The 15,309-nt window shown below is 32.7% G+C and overlaps 1 protein-coding gene across 1 annotated transcript in view; it reads right to left on the bottom strand.

Moving 5' to 3' along the window:
- Nucleotides 1-10,403, bottom strand: part of GFRAL (GDNF family receptor alpha like) — a 70,692-nt gene extending 60,289 nt beyond the window's left edge. Inside the window, exons 1-3 of the mRNA XM_032141145.1 lie at nt 10,382-10,403; nt 6,113-6,247; nt 4,011-4,169 (exon numbers count right to left, since the gene is read on the bottom strand). Coding sequence (XP_031997036.1) covers nt 4,011-4,169; nt 6,113-6,247; nt 10,382-10,403 — 316 coding nt within the window. The remainder of the gene's footprint in view (nt 1-4,010; nt 4,170-6,112; nt 6,248-10,381) is intronic.
- Nucleotides 10,404-15,309: the final 4,906 nt, after the last annotated feature.

Genomic DNA, 15,309 nt, shown 5'->3' with positions numbered 1-15,309 from the left:
TGCTTATATGAGGAAAGAATAAAATCTCAAATCAGTGGTTCAAGGTTTTATGTTAGGAAACAAGAAAATGGGGAACACCTTAAAATCAAATAAGACATACACATAGAGAAACAATGAATAGTAAAATTGAAGGGACACAAATTATACAAATTATCAGTATGTAAACATAAAAAGGACATCACTGCAACTGCTACAGATGTTAAAACGGACAATTAGGAAATACTAGGAGCAATTTTGTAGGGAGATAGAAACCAAAAAGAAACAGTAAACTGAAAACTTTAAGGATAAAAATCCAACATAAATTCAGCAAATGGAAGACACAAACTACCAAAGCTCACTCATGAAGAAATAGATAACAAGAATAGTCTTACAACAAGTTAACACATTGAATTTATATTTTCAAACCTTTCTAATGAAGCATGGGCCAGATATCTTTACTGGTTAATGAAACAGATCATGTAAGGAAGGAATGACACCAATTCTTTTTGTGCTTTTCCAGAATACTGAAGAGGAGGAAATACTTCCCAATTGATTTTACAGGCCAGCATAACTTAGATACCAAACCAGGCAAAGACATTATAAGAAAACAAATCAACATGCCAATATACTTTATGAACATAGCTTTTTAAACAAAATACTAGCGGTTGAATCCAGAAATACAAACAGAATAATACACCATGATTGAACAGAATTTAGCCTTGAAATGAAGGGCTGGAACAACAGTAAAAAATCAAATAATGAATTTCGCCATATAAAAAATTAAAGGAAAAAATGTGATCAAGCTTGGCAGGACATGGGGGAGGAGAAATGGAGAGGAGTTGGTTAACGGGTACAAATATACATTAACATAGAAGGAATAAGTTCTAGTACTTGACAGTACAGTAGGGAGACTGTAGTTAACACTAATTTACTATATATTTTAAAATAGCCAGAAAAATTGAAATACTCCCAACAAAAAAGAAAAGATAAATGTTTGAAGTAATTAATAGTAATAGAGGCAAAAAAAGTATTTGTAGAATTCAGCATTTATTTATGCATTTATGATTTTAAAAATGAAGAAAACCCAAAATATAAAGGAATTTCCTCCACTTGATAAAGAGAACCTGCAAAGAACACACACACACACACACACCCACTCTTTATGGTACAAAACTGAATGCCTTTCTCCTAAGACAGGTGAAAAGGTAAGATGTCCACTTTCAACAATTCTATTTAATATATTGAATGCTCTAGTTAGGGTAATAAAGCAGGGAAAATAAATGAAAGACTACAGATTGGAAAGGGGAAAATGAACTCTATCATAGATGACAAGACTACTTATGTAGAATTTCCTGCAGATTCTACAAAAAAAAAAATAGAATAATTGCATTTAGCAAGTCATAGGCTATAAGGTCTATATAGACAAATCAATTGTATTTCTATATAATCATTATAATCAATAGAAAGTTAAGATGTAAAATAAGTTACCATTTGTAACAGCACCAAAAACTGAAGTGTGTTTGTAGAAGTCTAAAAAGTTGTACAAAAACTATATACTGAAAACTATCAAATATTGATGAACTAAATCAATGAAGTTATAAATAAATGAAGAAATATATCATGTTAATAAATCTGAACACTTAACATAGTAAATTGGTTTATAATTTCAAGGTAAGTTCGTCAAAATGTCAGCAGGATTCTTTGCAGACATTGACAAGCTGATTTCTAAAATGTTTATGGAAAGACAAAGAAGTGGTCCAGCCTGGTGGCTCACACCTGTAATCCCAGCACTTTTGGAAGCTGAGGCGGGCAGATGAGTTGAGCCCAGGAGTTGGAGACCAGCCTGGCCAACATGGCAAAAACCCGTTTCTACTAAAAATACAAAACTTAGCTGGTGTGGTGGCACATGCCTATAATCCCAACTACTTGGGAGGCTTTGGCATGAGAATCGCTTGAACCCAGGAGGTAGAAGCTGCACTGAGTGAAGACTGGGCCACTAAGCTCCAGCCTGGGTGGCAGAACAAAAACAAGGCCCTGTTTCAAAAACAACTACAGCAACAACAACTAAAATAAAATAAAATAAAACAAAAACAAAGAAATAGAATAGCCAAAATTATTTTTAAAATAACAGTTAAAGGAATCATACTACTTGATTTCAAGACTTTCTGTGAAGCTATAGTAAGACTATAAAATATTTGCAAAAGTACAGAATTAACTCAATGGAACAGAATAGAAGTCTAGAAATAGAGCCACTAACATATGGCCAAATGACTTTTGAGAAAAGTGAAATTAATATTATTTTCCACAAATGTGGGTGGAACAATTAGATATTTGCATGGAAGAAAATCTGACTTATATCTTGTACTGGATACAAAAATTAATTCATAATGTAACACAGGCCTAAATATAAAACCTAAAACTACATCATTTCTAGATCTTATGAGAAAATCTTTGTTAATGTGAATTAAATATTTATTAGATGCAACATCAAAAGTATGATCTACGAAAGAAAAGATAAACTGAATTTCACTAAAATTTTTCAAATTCTGTTTTTTAAGACACTCTTAAATGACACAGACTAAAAAAATAAAAAACACATATTCTGATAAAAAAAAAATCTATTCAACTTACAGAAACAGCTCTCAAAACTCAATGCAATAACCAAACACCAATTTAAAATTAGGCAAAAGTTTGAAGAAATACTTTACCAAATAAGATAGATAGATAGATGGCACACAGCACATAAAAATATGTTTAACATTATGATTAAGTGCAAATTAAAACCACAATGTGGTACCACTAAATATATATTAGAATGGCAAAAAAAATGTGTTGCTGGGAATGTGAAGCAACTGGAAATTTTATACATTGATGGTTACATTAAATCTGGATTACAGTTTAGAAGCTTTTTGTAACATTAAGCATATACTTGCCATGTGACCCCACAATTTCATAAGTGAAATAAAACTTATGTTTGTCTGAATCTTGTATGTGAGTATTTATAGCAGCCTTATTTTTAATCCCTGAAAACCTGGAAATAATGCAATTTACTTTCAATAATGAATGGATAACCAATCTGTGATATACTCATACAATGAAATACTACTCATCAAGAAAAACAAACTTACACATGAGAAAAATTAATGAATCTCTAATGTATTATGTTAAACAAAATAAACTGAATTAAAACGGCCACATGTTGCATAACTTCATTTGTTGATATTCTGGAAATGGCAAAATTATGGAACAGAAATTTGTCCGATGAGCCCACCATGGATGGTTGAATGGGTTGGACGATGAGACCATTCCTTGTACATGAGAGGTAAATCTACCTCTTGTAAAGTGAGAGAAGGTTGATTGTGAAAGAATTGAGGACTCTGTGATAACAGGTGCATTCCTCTGCTGATTACTTTTCAGAGTATATAGGGACATTGAAGACTGGAAACTGTTCACTTTAGAACTGTTTGATCTTGCACATCTCTTGGAATGTTGTACAGTTAAGGGTACATGCAGGCTAGCTGATCACCACTACACCATTGTATTAGCCTGATTAAATGTCCCTGTGCAAAGGCAAGTATAACTCTAGCAATTATTTACATTTTGATTTCTCCCAGGAGACTCTGAGTTCCTTAACAACAAAGATAATATCTTATTTGCCTTCTATCATCTAGGTGTTGTGCAAGGCCACAATAAACTCCACAAATATATGAATTGAATGAGTGAATCTATAATTCCACTGACTGGAATGAAGCTTAGAATTGTGGCTACCAATGAAATAAATATGTCATGCACTTACTGAGGTCTATGGCTCACAGAACCCCAAGGTACATCAAGAACTGTATCAAAACTCCTCACGTACCCCTCAAATATATACACCTACTATATGCCAACAAAATTTTTAAAATAATAAAGCTTTGAAAAGAATTAATCAAATTACAAAAAACATTAATCAGATTACATAAATGTGGTTAATTTTGAAATTGTTGCTTTCTTTTTCATGACTATAAACATTTCTTATAACAAAATATTACCTGATTTATTGATACATTTTTTTCCAAGCAATTTGTTCACAGTACAATAGAAGTCATCAGTGCAAAGACACTCTTTAAATTGGAAATTGCTTTCCACTAAGTACTGGATACTCAGGTTGCAGTATGATGGATTCCTCATCTTGCAGGTGTCACCTGGATCTCACAATCAAACACATAACACTATAGATAGTAATCTGATTATAATTTTGAATTCTTCCTCCCCAAAGTACTTTTAACATATTAACCTGAATAATTAATTAATACAGTAAGATAATCTGGGGTTGCTGCAGCATGTCCATATAAGTGACTTTTTATGAAAAACATGTATTTTCATTGAATATTTTCCATAATGTACTTTCTATATTAAAACTTTCTGCATTTCAAAATAGCTTTTTCCTACTTAGAATATCATTTCTTGCTTTTGGGTAAAAATAAGGCTACTCTTACTGGAGGTGACCAGAATGCTCTCTAATCTTAGCATTTTGTCAGCTTATCTATTTTATTAGCCATTTTGTCATAATCTGATCTTTTATTTTCATGTCATTCTCAGACTATAGTAAGATATGTGCAGGTGGCTCTAAATTTATCATTAAAAATTATCTGGTCCTGGCACATAGCACTCAATAAATATTATTGAATAAGTCTTTCATAATTACCAATATTTCATTTTCTGCATTAATTTAAAAATACATAATCCTCTACCTGAACATTTTCTTTTATTTATTATTCTGAATAAAATTACTTGAGTTTATTTCATTTGTACATTTGAGAATATGTATATTTCAGCTTCATACATAAAATAATTATGCAAATATTGCAATTTACTGCAAAAGACTTACTATTTGTATACTGAAATTAAATAAGGTACAATCTGTGACACCTAAATATAATATTTTGACAACATATTTTAAATTGCCTTATAAAATGTAGCAAGAAGGTTAATCATCAAAATAAACAGACTATTTTTAGATTATACTGTAGAACAGATTATACTGTAATCTGTATAGATTATACTGTAGAACAATGTTCTACTGTATAAATTGACTATGTTCTACCACAAAGACAGTTTATTCTATTTACTTTATTCTATTTATAGTTTATACTATTCTATTTACTTTATTTACTTTTAAAGAAAGGAGTCTTACTATAATGTTCTCATTCAAAGCTTATTTAGCTACTTGAATATTCAATATATATATATATATTTTCTTTTTAAGGAAATACAGGCCAGGCACGGTGGTGCACGCCTGTAATCCCAGCACTTTGGGAGGCCGAGGCGGGCAGATCACGAGGCCAAGAAATTGAGACCATCACGGCCAACGTGGTGAAACCCCGTCTCTACTAAAAATACAAAAATTAGCTGGGCGTGGCGGCATGCGCCTGTAGTTCCAAGCTACTCTGGAGGCTGAGGCAGGAGAAAGAATCATTTGAACCGGGGAGGCGGAGGTTGCAGTGAGGCGAGATCACGCAGCTACATTCCTGGCAACAGAGCGAGATTCCGTCTCAAAAAAAAAAAAAAAAAGAAAAGAAAAGAAAATACCAGTCACTCCCCAATCTTCACATTCTCAACTCTTGAACCTCACCACAAATGTCTGTAAGGTAGGCCAGGTTAAAAACAAAACTATAGCTTTAATTGTTCTTGACATGGAATTGGAAATACTGTATATATGTTTCAAGAATATAAATTTTACATTATACATGGACAAATACACAACAATTATTATAACAAATCTTATTTTTTCTATTTTATCATTGACATATGTAATCAAAATAACCTCTTATTTGAAAAAAAAATACTGCCATGTTTCTGAGAAGAATGCATAAAATTGTGGCATTATACATGGTGAGAGAGGTAAGAAAATAATCTGAAATCTTGAATAATGCTGCCCTCAGCATCAGTAATTAAAGCCCTTTAGTAACTAAGAACATCCTTTTGTAATTAAATTTGCTAATACATGATTAAAAGTGAATCGATTGGGGGTCAAGATTGAATAAGATACTTAGAGAAAAACTTAGTTCTTAGGATAATGACAAAATATCAAATCCTGTTTTTATCTTAGTAAAAATAAATCATTTGAGTGTATTTTTAGCAACTTGTTTACCTGAATCATTGCAGGCATCTTCCATTACTCTCCAAGCATGTTTACATCCATTTGCATCACGTAAGCATTGCTCTCTTAAATACGTGCAATTATTGGTTTGTGAAGTGTATTCATTTTCCAAGCTTAGCCCCATAGCTTGAATAACAACAACAAAAACACGGTTGTAATATAAGTTTGGCATCCGTTTTCTTCAAATCTAAGTTATTAATGATAAAGAGCAGAATTATGGAAAATAACATGTAGTGAAATTATTGATGGTGGGAATAACCTGAACCTCCTCTCTAGCTGTAGATCTGTTTTTCTTTTTATAGATTCTTAAATGAATATTTTAAATTTGCTCATTTTGACTTCTCATCATCTATTTATTCCTCAACTTATAATTTATTTTTATTACTATCGTTCCATTAAAACTGCTCTTAAAAATGTCTCTAATTACCCCTTTAAAATCTAACTTAATGGCTTTAAACTTTATCTCACCATTGAGCATTTTGTTGACTTTGTTTTTGAAACTCTTCCTTTGCCAGCCCTCCCTTCTTGTTCTCTTGATATTTATCCACTTTGTGTTTTCTGACCATAGCTAAAATCCTTCCCAGGATCATTTTATTCTTCCAGTAAAGTATAATTTTAGCTTAGGTTCTCTTCTCAGACCTTTTCTATTTTCATTTTATACGTTCTCTGCAGAAAATTCCATGCACTCTTATGGTTTGAACTAAAATCGTTAGTCTGATGATTCTCAAATGTGTAATTCAATCTCAGTATTTCCAGTTTTCCTGTCATAGGTACATAATTGTTATCTCTACTTGAATGTTTCAGAAACACTTTCACAGGATCTTCATCATCATTGTTCCACTGTGTACCACTCTACTTCATCTGCAATGCCACAATTAACATAAGAACCCAAACTAGAAATCTTGGTTTTGTGGAAGACTATTTTCCATCCTCAACTTCACTCTCCCATATTCACTCTTATTAAATTTGTTGACTTTCACTTTGATCATTTGTTTAACTTATTAGTCAGTCTGCCTCCAGTTTGAATCTTATTCAGAACCTTATTCAGACAGGTTCCTTATAACCCCTAATCTACCTAATGCACTATTCCAGTCTTGCCATTTTTCTGTTTTATATCCTTTGAACTATTTCTCATATCAGGGCTCTGATATTCCTCACCATGTGCTATCTGGAAGGTCTCAAGCATTTATCGTTTCCCAAATGATCCGTGCTGTCTTCTACCTCTGCATACATACTGTCTGGTCCCTGATAAGCATTTTCTTTCTTTTTCTTCTGGAATAACCCTTTTTGTTGTTTAAAACTGAACACAATCATTAGCTGTTTTCTGGAAACTTTACTTGAATTCTATACTCCCCTTTTTCCACACTGAAATTGAATTTGACATCTTCCATCCATTTACTAGAACTGTGGGGATCTCACAATTACAGGTTTTGCTGTTCTGTAGTGTATATATTCATGTGCCTGTCTCCACCACTGGATTGTACAGTACAGCTTTACCCACAGACATTAAGGATAATTTATAACTGTATTTTTGTCACCAAACACAATGATGCAGTATAGGTATTCAATAAATGAATACTGACTTATACCCAAGTTATTAGTTGTTTATATGTAAGATATGTAAATAACTGATAACATCTAAAAAATAATACCTTCCAGATATTTACAAGTTACTTTTGCTAGAGGAGAAATACAGCAAGTTTTCTAAAAACAATCAAGAAAATAGCAATGTTAATTTAATATGTTAACACGGATTAGTCAAATTGATTCTGCAAACATATGAACTGACACTAGCCAAATCAATTAATAGAAAAAAAATATAGGGATTGCAATTGTGTTACAGAGACAGTTACAGTAACTGTCATCAAGAGAGTCAAGCTATAACTAAATAAGAGCCAAATTATTTGAATTTTTAAATGCTGTTGTTAATTATGAATCACCTGTGACAATGTAGAGTGATAGGTTTCAAGTAAGGCCTTGAAATCTTTTTTTTTTTTAATCTTACCTCTTTCCAAATCTCATCTTATAAGAAGAATCCAAGACAACTGATTGGACCATGTGTACTACTTGCTGGGTCACTGCATTTGGAGATTAGGCCCATGGGTGTAGCTTGGTAACATTTTTCTTGCTGAGGGCTGGAGTGGAAATGGACATATCAGCTTTCTGTTTTCTCATGGGTTCATGGACAACCTCATCTAGCCAAGCCCTTGTACTCCTTAGTTGGCTAGCCCAAAGAAAGAAAAAGAGGACTCTTTTGATCCTAGCACAAAGTTACTTGGTCAAATCCAGTTTTCCAAAGACCCAGACATAGAAATTTGAAGACATAAACTCAACTTACAAGAAAATGGTATTTTATTTGCCATTAATCATTATATCTTGTGAAAAGCCCCCTCAAGAATCTTATAAGTGATAATATCCCAGATATATCATCAAAACTTCATCAGCACTTCAGAGTAATAATCACTTAGAAATACTACATATTATCTTCCCCAAATATGTTTTACTTCCTTTCACATTTTCAGTTTTTAATGTTTTACTTCCTTTCACATTTTCAGTTTTTGGTTGAACGAGCTACTTAATAGATTATTTTATAGGATTTTCCACACTTTCTACTCAACAAAATATTGACTCAACTGAGAAAACCACCTCAATGATTTGGTCCACAAGAACCAAGAATATATTACCTTTCCAAAATCTGCCTTATTCATTCCTGACTATGATTTGTGGTTTTGTATTTAACCTAGGATTTTTCAAGAATTTTCCTGTAATACTCAATGAAAAATAACTTCTGTTTTTAAATTAATAAGATGGATAATGCTGCAAATTATATCACTGTTTTTAAGATGTATGGGGCTCATTATCCTATTAAATGTTCTGAGATTTTAAAATTCTTGTTTTCCACATTTTTTTATCAACAGACATTTTCCTCATTATAAGACCTATTTAGATAATGTCAAACAAGCATTCTAAAAAATATAATATGGGAAATGTTGGTACAACCTATCAAATAGTATAATTTTAGTTCTAACAATGTTAAGAAGTTATTTCCCTCCTTCATGCAACCTGGTGTCAAGTTAATTTAGAAGTAAAAGATGAAAATAAGAGGCCATTGCCTTTTCAACTGAGGCCATAATGAGTCTGTAATGCATTTTGTGAGCTTCATTATATTGCTGCCTGATCTATAAAAATTAAAGTTTCCCATATTTCTCTTTACCACAAAAAAAGAACTAAAGAAATATTAACAATCTTTATGAAAATAAGAAAATATTTTAGGAATAATTACAAAAAGCAAAATTATGGAACAATGGAAAAATATTACTTAAACCAAAGAAAAACTGCAAATATAAGGGATTTCTCTTCTTCTTAACTTGTTTCCTTGAATTGATATGACTCTCCTTTTATGTCCAATACAATTTAAAGTAAACGTCTTTGCTTTCTTGCCCACAATTATGCCTTTATTCATCAAGTATATATTAGCTTAAACATAAAATGTCATATTTTTAAAATTACTATCTAGCTACAATTACAATTATTCCTTTTCTGAATTCAGTTTATAGATTCTACCAAATGCTAAAGAGATATAAAATATTCTCCAGTCACACATCTAGCAAATAGATTTTCATGGATTCTACATTAAATAAAAATAAACTATTTTTCATCAACATCTTATAATACATTCATCAGATCCAATACAAGAGAAGTAAGTCCACACTTGAATTCTAGGTCATAAAAATTAATCAAAATATGAAGCATTCTGATATGGTGTTGTTTTACTTTACTAAATTACTTCTAGTTAGCAAATATTAACACTGTAGGTAAATTGAATGTTTTAAATTAATCTTATTTTTATTTAATTTCAAAGCAAAATAAATAAAATAGATAATAGTTTGAAATTTTTCATCTTATAACTTGTAAATAGATACTGGAAGGTTTTATTTCTAAAAGGTTCTAACACGTGTGAATTCCATTAATCCTAATAAGTAACTCAAAGTCATTGGGTCACTCTATACAATAAAACAGAAACAAGCTAAGAGATTAATGCAATTTTCACATTCTGCATTGTCTATAGAGTTAGAAATAAGTGAGTAAAAGTGAGTGTACATTTTTGCAAGAAGAATAAACCATGTTAAAGCATAAATTTGTAATTTACTTGGTACTTCATATTATAAGCCCCTGTTAAGCTTAAGTGTGATGGTATTCAGTTTACAAAGAATTAGTATTATGAATAATTCAGATAAACCAGAAGCACCCTTCACTTACCCAAGAAAATAAACACTATCATGCTGGACAACTCACGGCAGTTCACCTGGAAAAAAAGGCAGATGCGTTTCTTCTGACAACTTTCTTAACAGTAACTGTCCAGAATAAGGCTTCAGCCTCTGTGTTTGCTTCCTAAAGGCATTACCAATTCAAGTCAGCTTCCTATGTCATCATTTCCTCCCCAGTGTTTCCTAAGCTGTGAACTGTTCTAATTATATTCAAATTCGATTATTCTCCTGAGGGTGCTGGTCTTGAATATTAGGATATTATGCCTCTAAGAAAGCCCATGAGCCAAATACTAAGAGAAATGATACATAATCTGCACATTCATGAAAAAGGTTTATTTTCCTTAACTAAAATACTACACTACGTAAAAGCCTCCCAAATATGACCCAAAATTTTCAAAGACACTTGAGTATACTCAGTCTCCACTTGTTCAATTAGCCTCATTAAGGCAATTTCATGTCATTTGAGGATATAGAAAAGCAGAAAACGCATAATAGCCCTGGAAAATGTTTGCAAAATCCAAGTTCTAGTAGAATTAGCCTGATATACCTCAAACATACGGGGAAGCTGCTTCCCAAACAAAGAATGTTGTATTACATGTGCCACAAACCCTAGTATGCTTAAAACTTATGCCACTTCAGCTACAGTATCTAATACCCTCCAAATACAGCTACAGTGTAAAAAACATATTCTTCCCAGTGATGCAGAAATTCTATGTTCCACTGGAAAGATAATCATCCACATTTGTGTTCATCACTTGACAACTATTTTTTTTCCTAGTCTCAATGAAGGGACTTATTTATCTTATGTCTTAGTTTGGCTGTGCCCTTCCTCATGTAAACCTACAGCACATCATCTTTCTTGGGGTGTCATGAGACTTCTATTTTTAAATCACCTGGAGGCCTTTCTAGAATGAATGCTTAAAAAATAAAATGCTGCTTTGGCAAGAAATTAAGAAGAGATAGGGATGGGAGAGAAGTATTTGTGCAGTTACGCAATTGAGTTTTTGATTGCATATTGTTCATGTTTATTTTATACCAGTAGAGAAGTTATACTATATTTTGTTTTCAGCAGGCATAATGAAAAAACACAGACTCTAGAGTCCAACAAACAAAAATTATAACACTGCTTTTCTCTATAGATCTAGATGAGTGACTTAGCATTGGAAGTTATTCACTCCTTTGTAAAATGTGCTGATTGTATTAATTCTTGCTGTAATATAAAGTATGTATATGAGGGGCTTATCTCACAAAAAATTGATTATATTACTTTCACTGACTTAATTATTACGTAATAGAAGGATTATAATATCATAAAATTAATCCATCTTTTCTTCTTTTCAAGGGATTGAGTCACTAAACTTTCCTAATGACTTCTACCAAGATAAGCTTAGATATAAGCCAACTTAAACGGGCTTAAGCTAGGACAGAGTTGGTTACTACCATAGTTGAAGAGTCCAGGGGAAGAATTAATTTTAGGTGTGTTTTAAACTGTTTTTTCTGGGTCTAAGTTGTTTGTTTCCTCCTGTCTCTTACCTGCATTCTTCTCTACCAGTCCTATTCCTATAAAGGCTCTTACCTTCTGGTGGGAAGATGGCTGTGAAGCCCTTGGCAAACATCCTTCTCTCAGAAAGCAGGGTAGAAAGTGTGATTCTTTTCCTATTAAAGTTGCAGAATTAAGTCACATCAGTTCTAGATGTGTCAAGTGCCAATCAGTTTTACAAAAGGAACTTACCCCATGTCAAGTATCATAGATATAGGTTGTCAGTGTAGTTGGCCCTTTTCAAAGCACAGAATCTGATGGTGCAGAAGGGGTGCATCACGAAGGAAAATTATGGTATTAGAAGAAGCAGCTGAAGGGATCTTGGGGCAGCAAAAACCACATGCTTAGTAAAGCATCTAAGTGCTGAGTCTAAGAAGAATAAGCCCAAGGAAAATAAACTTATGAAACAAAGGAAGAGGATAACATAATTTTCTGTTCAAGGAAGGAGATATAGTTATGACTTTCTAGAGTGCAGCGATCCACACGACCTGAATGTAAGACCCCGTGAATGGTGCTAATCTTTGCCAGACAAGTACAGCTGCTGAGGTCTATAACTTATAGGTATAGAACGCACCTGCGGTCATATAGGTGTTTATCCAACACAAAATACTATCAGCTGTGTTACCATTGAATGCCTGTTTATCGAGCCATCAGTCCTCTTTGTGTATAGACTCCTCAGAATAATATTTTCAGGGCAAAAAATTTTTTTAAAGATTACAAAGGAAATTAAGTATGTTAAAATATACTTGTCAAAATATGTTTTAAATTTGTGATAAAGTAATACATATGCTTCCTCATTGCAGAAGTAAATATCAAGATCTAAGTGAGTCTAAAAATATTGTTGTTTCAGTGTAGTGATTATCATAGATCCTAATTTGAGAGAACTTCCACTAATAAAGTGTTATATAAAAATATCTGTAACTTCTATTAGTGACAAAGATAGCACAGGAAGTACTGAATTTCAATGAGTTTAGTAAAAAGATAACACAATTTTACCCCAAGCAAATTATAGACACCTCAAATTAATAAACTCCAATTTAATGTCAATGAAAATAATATTCTCGATTATTTAAATGAAAGCTGCTATTGAATCAGAACACTGTAGAAATAGAATAATCAATTTTGATAGTTTCTAATTATAATGTGTGCCTAATTTTAAAATGTATTCTACATTTCAAGTAAAATGTTGTAATATATAAATGAAACAGAAGAAAGTACAGCTGCTCTGCTGGGAATTTTCATGAGTAGTCCTAAGCTCTACCTATTGGGCTTTGCCAGCGCATCCACAGCTGCTGCTGAGGCATCCAAAGGCTCTGAAATTCCCATTCGAAATTCTCTAAATGTATGTAATTGCTGTTTGATAAGTTTTGTTTTAGCTAACGTATCATTCTCATGACAGTTAAATGCACTGGACCTCACTCCTTGGCAAAAGGCGTGTAATATTTACTAAAAGACTTTTGTATCAAAGACTCTACAAAAACAAAAATGAGGAACAGACACTAGTTGCATGAATTGGATAAACTAGAATGCAAATTAAGCTACATATAAAAAGGGAAAAAAATTGTTAAATAAAACTATGATAAATCAGTGAAAAAAACTTCATATTAAAGGGCATTTCTTTTTGGAACATAAAGTTATTTAAAACTTTTGTTCGATGACATTTGACTTCCTCCAATCACCTTTGCATTACCACTATATTTGTCTACTTAAAACTTTTGTCGCATGCTACTGTCTGGAGGAGTCTGGTCAGCTCTAGTCAACCTAAAACTGACATTCTGAAAAGAATACATGCATATGGTCATGAGTTTCTTGGCTAAAAGACCTGTAAACAGAGTTCTAAGATGCCGAGTAATAAAAGCAGACACGATGCAGTATTTTTTGGAGAAATTAAACAAACAAACAAAAAAACCTCTTGCTTTTTTTTTTTTATTGGAGGACCCCACCAAAAAAATAATAATAATTAGGTATACTTAATAACTCCACCATAACTTGCCCATCAAGCTCTTCACTAACAACCTGATGAGATGTGGCCAGGCATGGAGGGACAAGGCCACCAAAATTGGGAGAAGCTGAGAAACCACAGAGAGGCAAGACTCTGAGGTTTGTTGTGTGGACTTGAGATGGACTAACATTACTGAGACTCAGTGGATGAAGAGGAAAAGATAAGTGCTAATTATGGGTGGCCTTTTATGCTTTACCAAGAAGACTAGGGTTTAACAGAAGAAAGAGAGGCTTTTGTTGAGTTCCAGAACGGAGTAACCTGGTTGGGTTTTGAAAAATTGCTTAAGCAATGCTATGGAAGATGGTTTGGAAACAAGGCAAATTGCCTGTCACGAAGCTATGTCAGTAGTTTAGGGGAGAATGACAAGGGCTGAACTAAAAGTAGTAATGCTGCAGAGAAAATGGTAGGTCCAAGAAATTTCAGAATTTAAAATTTACAGGATCTGGCGACCATTTGAGATGGTGGGCGGGTTGAGAAGGAGGAATGAATTCTTACTTTTGTTTTGTGTTACTTGGTGTTGGTTGTCACCATTTATCAAGGCACAAGACTCACAGTTCAATGCTCTATATACAAAATCATTCAATCCATTGATGAAGTTAAAAACTTTAATTAAACAGCCATTCCTTTGGCTCATGTCATCATTTGGGAAGATAGGCTGGCTGTCTTCAAGAGAACCAAAACAGCTCCAAAAAATAAGATTGCCTTAGAGGATTATTATTAAGTTCTGGCCCTCAGTCTAGTAGGAAATAAAGAACGGACTCATTTATTATTTATTCTTTAAACAATGATATTAATGAAAGTGTTAATGATATTGCCAATTTATTTACTTATTAAAAAAAGCTAAATGCTAGCCAGTATCTTAATGTAGGTATGCTAACATAAAAATGGTGGGTAAAAATATTTAAAGAGGATTAGTTCCATAATTCATTCTATATAACCTGAATATTTAATGGCATCAGGTTAGAATAAACCCCATGTAGCCCTTCATGATAAGGAGGTATATGTCATATTATTTTTTGGGTAAATTAATATACTCAATCATATCAGTCCAATTTGGCTGAGACAATGCTATCCCCTTTCAGCTAAAATTGAGCAAGTCTCTGTGGTTGTGTTTTGGTGATGGTTGTCTTACTCTATTAGTTGGGTCTGATTTTCAGAAATTTATTACATCTCTAAGACCATAATTAAGACCAACTATTAAAAAGCATTCTTAACTCTTTTAAATTCCTTATCTTAACTCGTTTGCTGCTCTGTTTCCTATTTTATGTAACTGTTAGAGTCTAGTGCACATTCTAATTATCACCATGAAAAGATGTTATGTACCTGCTGATCCAGCGAGGTTATTACTAAATGAAGGAAGACCAACATCTTACCAGAT

This window comes from Hylobates moloch, unplaced genomic scaffold, assembly GCF_009828535.3.
Source record: "Hylobates moloch isolate HMO894 unplaced genomic scaffold, HMol_V3 SCAFFOLD_20, whole genome shotgun sequence".
In the NCBI taxonomy this organism is placed as follows: domain Eukaryota; kingdom Metazoa; phylum Chordata; class Mammalia; order Primates; family Hylobatidae; genus Hylobates; species Hylobates moloch.
This window is presented reverse-complemented; position numbering and strand designations above follow the sequence as displayed.